Consider the following 5,670-nt stretch of genomic DNA (forward strand, 5'->3'; position numbering starts at 1 on the left):
GGTTTCCCTAGGGCAGGCCCACAAATGCCACTCCAATCACCAGGACTACTACTATTGTCTCTGCTGACAGATCAGCAGATTCATATTATCTATCAGTCAATGGAGGCAACCATCTAATTCAAGTCTTGCTATAATATGCAGCCCCTGAGTTATACAGAGGAGCCCTGCTGGCATAGTGGTTACACATTGGAGCTGCTAATGCCATGTCAGCAGTTTGAAACCACTGGAACTCAAGAGAGAAAGATGAGGCTTTCCACTCCTGACAAGAGTTAGTCTCGGAAATTCACAGGGGCGTTTCTACCCAGGGTGTCCTATAGGACCACCACGAGTCAGCATCAACCTAATGGCAGTGTGTTTCCTGTTTCCTTTTGCTGGGATTGTCGTGGGTTATGGGTTGGGCTGTGAACTTGGAAAGCAGCAGCCTGTTCGAGGGAGGAGGATGAACTTTTCACTTCTGTGAAGATTTACCGTCTCCGAAACCCACGGGGGCATTTCTGTCCTCTCCTATTGGTTCTCGGTGATTCCGAAAGGCCTCAGTGGCAGTGGGTTTTGTTTTTAAATATGAGCAACAACCTGTTTCAGTCCACTGCATGCCATCCAGCCATGTCGGGTGGAACCTCCCACATAATTGCAATACAAAACTTCCTGCATGATTGCAGTCAAAATGCTCTCCAAACACAACTGTCACCAAAATGAACTCGTAACCAGCCCCTCCCCGTGCGTGAAACTGCCACCAGCATCAAGGCTGAGAGCCCTAACACACCAGCTATACCTTGAGCCCCCACTGGCTAAGATAGATCAGTTTCACATTAGCCCATGAGCACCTTGCTGCTTGGCTGTGGTGGAGTCTAAAGAAAGAGAAATGGAGAGGAAGGAGGGTTTGACGTATCAATCAATTTCTTAATACTAGATTACATTTCTATCAGATGGTCAGGAGCTAGCCTCAAACCCCTCAATACGCCAATCATTGCCATCATTTTACTCCTCCGGTCTCCTGATGGCACCCCATTGAAGTAGTTGGCTGCTAACGGGAAGGCTGGTGGTTGGACCTCCCCCAGCCACTCCAAAGGAGGACCGTGAGGCAGTGTGCTTCCCTAAGGATGGACAGCCCTGAGGACCCTGCAGGGCAGTGTTGCCGTGTCTGTAAGGGCCCCTGGACGTCAGATTGACCCTGGGTCTGGTTTTGCTGGTGTTGCATCTACTTGTTTAAAACTATCACTAAGAAAACTAAGCACATCAAGGCCATGAAGAGAGGAGCGCATCACCTGCCATCCCTCAACTTTAGTCCACAAATGTAAGTCTCCCCAATGGGTTGTCCTGAGACATTACCTTCCCAATAGCAGGGCCATTGTTCCCAAGGACCCATATCCTCTTTTTCCTTCCATCCTCATAGGGCTGATAGCCAGAGCTGTTGGGGATGCCAGGATTCTAATAAATAAAGATGATATAGAAATGAATTTTGCAACTCACTTGTACTCTGGATGGAAAAGCAAGGCAACAAAGTGAGCATCTGCATGTACCATCATGACGATGTATTTCTGCCCGTTGCGGTGCAACTCACTGACAAGCTCTGGAAGATCAGAGTAAGTCCTGTTGTCATAAGTGAAATCCTTGTTTCCATCCATGTAGTCTATGTCAGAGTACTGCACATCCTGAAAGACAGCACAGATGGATCAGAAACTGGGGAACGGCACCACATACCCTGTGGAAAGAAAACTGGCCATTGGTCCTTAAGACTGAAGTTATACTCTCCCTCCAAAAATAAATCAGAATTACCATATGACCTCGTGTGACAGCTAAGATTGTATCAACTTGGCTCAACCAGAACGCTTAGTTGTTTGGCAGTTAGGGTCTAGTAACCCCCCATGATATTACCTTCCACGGTGTACTCAACCCAGTTCCATAATGAGATCTGCGACAAGATGACTCCTCGGGGTGTGGACTACTTAGTACCTAAGGAGAGACTGTGAAGGGCTTCTTCACTTCTTACTTGTCTGGATTTGGCATCTGGGCTATAGCCCTCCCAATCTTTGGACCTAAGCCAGCAGCCTGCCAAATTGTTATTGACCCTGGGAACCCTCAGCTGCCTGCCATCTGACTGGCCATATAACCTCTGACCTTGGACTCATCCCACTCTGCATCCACCAGCCTATGGTCTTCCTAATTCCTGGGGTTATCTTCCTGCTTCCTGGTTTGTCAGTCCCTATAGCTATGTGAGTCTGAAAGCCTCCACCTTAATGTCTAACCCCTATGCTTGAACGAGACTGGACTTACCCTCTTCTACAAATGTGTGCCATTTTCTCGATCTAAATCTCTTTATCTTTATGTACATATGGATCTATATATATGATTTTTGAAGATGACAGTCTTGGTCTTGGAACCCTGTGGAGCAGCTCTACTCAGCCCTCTAGGGTGGCCGTGAGTCAGAAGGAGTATGTGCACTGTTGCAGCATTTGCCCTGACAGTGGGCAGCAATTTGGGATCAGGCATCCTGCATAGCCACAGGATGGAAGGGAGAGCTCCTTTATGTCCTCAATAGGATTACCTTAAGAAGCTCTTCCCCCGAGGACCAGCAGTTAGATTGGAACCCATTGAGTTAAAGGACCAGATGTGAATCTGCTCCCTCCCCTAGAGCAGCCCTGTGACTTTGGTTAGGTCCCTCACTGCCAACCTCTTCACTCCCTTGCCTGTGAAATGGCAACAAACAACTGGTAAAATAATCAAGGTGTGGCAAGAACCAAACCAAAGCTGACCTCACTTCCTTGGAGTCAATCCCGACTCACAGTGACCCTACAAAACGGAGTGGAACTGCCCTTGTGGGTTTCCAACATTATAACTATTTACTGGAGTAGAAACCCTCATCTTTCTCTTGAGACGTGCCTGGTGGATTCAAACTTCTGACCTTGCGGTTAGCCTAATTCATAACCCACCATGTCATCAGGCTCCCAGTGGCAACAAAGGCATTCCTAAACACCTAGAATTGAGTGTCTGCAGACAGCAGGTAAGGGAGCAGCAAAAGGGAGCTCATGATCAAGTTCTGCTGAACACTCAAGTCGTATTGAGGAGGTCTGGCTGTTCTCCCAGGACATGTCCATCCTGCCGCCTGCCCACCTTGCTTCTCTGAGCTGGGGTGGCAAAGGCAGACCTCTGGAGTCTGGCCCAAGTCGTTCATCTTTGCAACCTTCTTCAGGTGCCAGCCCTATGAAAGGGGCATGAGATTGGAGGATGGGGTGGTGGTGGGGATGAGGAGCTAACCACAATGAGCACGAGAAGAAAATGTTCCAAAATTGATTATGTGGATAATTGCACCAATCTTCTGAGTATGACTGAAGGATTAGATTGTATGATATGTGAAGTACATGCCAAATAAACCATTTCTAAAAGTAGGCATGCTTGCTCCAAAGTCCCAAGGAGCTACTGCAAGCTACCATACATACTCGTGTATAAGCCGAGTTGTTCAGCACATTTTTGATGCAGGTTTTGTGGTAAAATTTGGTGTCTCGACTGATACGCGGGTCAGCTTACACTCCAGTATACATGGCACCTTGTTTTGACAACATCATGAGCCCTTTGCCATTCATCTCCTAGCATGCCCAACTGTGATATGAGTCCAATTGGTAACTGTCTTTTGACTCATTGATTTTCATTGTACATCATCAATATTGTGTAACTACAGGACTTTCATAACCAGAGTCTGCTAGATCTGGGAGAGGTGCTCGAGGGCACCGTGAGGGAGTGACACTGCACCTCTTCTTGTCTTCACTTGCTAGCTCTTCCTTGCTAACTATGTCAACTCAGGTGCACCTTCCTCTTACATAGTCATAGCTGGCATTGGTGGAATCCTCCTCTGTGCCAGGTGCTTCATATGAGTGGCATAAAACATATCTCACTGCCAGCCTTCTTCAGGAAGGCTTATCTTACGAGGAGAACCCCAAGGCTCAGAGATGTCAATGAGCTCACCCAATGGTGCCTACGGCTAAGAGGAGGCAAACGTCGAATTCAAAACCAGGACCATCGGTCTCCATAATCTAAACTCTCCCCAGGGGGCAATGCTAACGGAGGAGGCACATTTCAGACCATGTGTATCTCCGACTGTTCCTCAGTGGATCCACACATAGATATTTTTTCCTCATAAAATAAATTTAATGCAAAATTGGAAAGACCCAAAGCAATGCCTAATGTAGAACAGGAGCAATCTTGACTTACATACGGGATCTGAGCTGCACGGTTTCGGTTCACAACCGCTGTCAATCCTGCGGTGCCCCCATAATTCCTGCGACTCAGCTGGAACCCAAGGCTCCAGTAGGAAGGCAAGAATGGTTTTCCAACCAGCTGGAAATGATCAATAGAGAGGAGTTCACACTTAGAATAAGCACTGTTCTGTGAATAGAATCGGCCCTACGTGCAACCCTGGAAATACTGGTTCCTTATCATTTCTATAAAGTCCCAAGACTAACCATGTCAGAGCCAAGAACAATCTCCTAAAATAAACTGTGAAATTCCACAGTTCATGCCCCTACTGACTACCTAAATGCATCCCCAATGACTGCCATGTCAGAAAATGAGGGCATTTCAAACAATGTCTTGGGTTATAAGGTAACCTTTGGGGAAAAGCAGTTCTGTTCGTTCATTCACTAAGCATGTTCTGAGTGCATTCGTGATGTGATAAAGGCCGCCTTGTGCACTTGGGAGTAGCGTAGGCAAAGAAAACACAGTTCTGCCCAGTGGAGCTTGAATCTTTGTGAGGAGTGCAAAAACTCTGAGAACGTAAGTAAATCTCTAATAAATTTCAGAGAGTTGTATGTTTAGGGATTAGAGGTGGGATGGATGAAGAAATAGAGAGGTTTGTTCAAAATCCAATGTTTCCGGTTCCTTAAACCACAATTCTAAAAGAAATGTTTCACATTCCTTATGCTACAGTTCAGATGGTGCCCTACCATTGTTCAAAAGCAGTTCCTGACCTCTAAGGTGCTTTCACTCATGCCTCAGACTCCCCCACCAGTTATTTGTAACTCATTGATGCTTTTATTAAAAAGTGCTATCTATTATACTAAGTATACTTTGTGTACTTCCAGTTATGGATTGTATTGTCTTCCTTCTCCCCCAAAAGGTATGTATCAAATTGCCTATGCCAATATCCACAGTATTATGTAATAATCTCCCATTTGTGATCTGATGTCATTAACCTATGGGTTGTAGATCCTAACCTCTAAAATGTTAATGAGGCAGAATTAGTGGCAGTTATGTTAATGAGGTATCATACAATCTACAGGATTGGACTGTATGTTAAATCTCTCTTGAGACATAGAAGAGAATTTAAAAATGAGAAGAGATCAAAGGGACCTTTTAGGCACCAAGAAAGCAGACCCAGCAATGAAGAGAATCTTTTGGGCCAGGGGTTCCTGTGCTGAGAAACTCCTAGACCCAGGGAAAGCTTGATGGCCATCTTCCACTAGAGTAGGTGTCCTGGATTTGAGCTTCTAACCTCCTAAATTGTGAGAGAATAAATGTCTGTTTGTGAAGGCCACCCATCTGTGGTATTTCCAGGAGAGCAGTTCTACATGACTCAGATGCTTTCTATTTAGATTGTCTTCTTTTTCCTGGAGTCCCTGGGTGGCAAGCTGTTTAAATCACTCAGCTGTTAGCCAGAAGGTTGGAGGTTGAAGTCCA

The 5,670-nt window shown here is 45.9% G+C and overlaps 1 protein-coding gene across 1 annotated transcript in view; it reads right to left on the minus strand.

Annotated features, from left to right (window-relative positions):
- The window catches only part of MGAM2 (maltase-glucoamylase 2 (putative)), a 92,460-nt gene that overhangs the window by 57,616 nt on the left and 29,174 nt on the right, over positions 1-5,670 (minus strand). Inside the window, exons 9-11 of the mRNA XM_030885264.1 lie at positions 4,207-4,380; positions 1,521-1,652; positions 1,330-1,428 (exon numbers count right to left, since the gene is read on the minus strand). Coding sequence (XP_030741124.1) covers positions 1,330-1,428; positions 1,521-1,652; positions 4,207-4,380 — 405 coding nt within the window. The remainder of the gene's footprint in view (positions 1-1,329; positions 1,429-1,520; positions 1,653-4,206; positions 4,381-5,670) is intronic.

The sequence above is a fragment of the Echinops telfairi genome, unplaced genomic scaffold (genome assembly GCF_000313985.2).
Source record: "Echinops telfairi isolate 266 unplaced genomic scaffold, ASM31398v2 ScPeMD7_23;HRSCAF=83, whole genome shotgun sequence".
NCBI classification, from domain to species: Eukaryota; Metazoa; Chordata; class Mammalia; order Afrosoricida; family Tenrecidae; genus Echinops; species Echinops telfairi.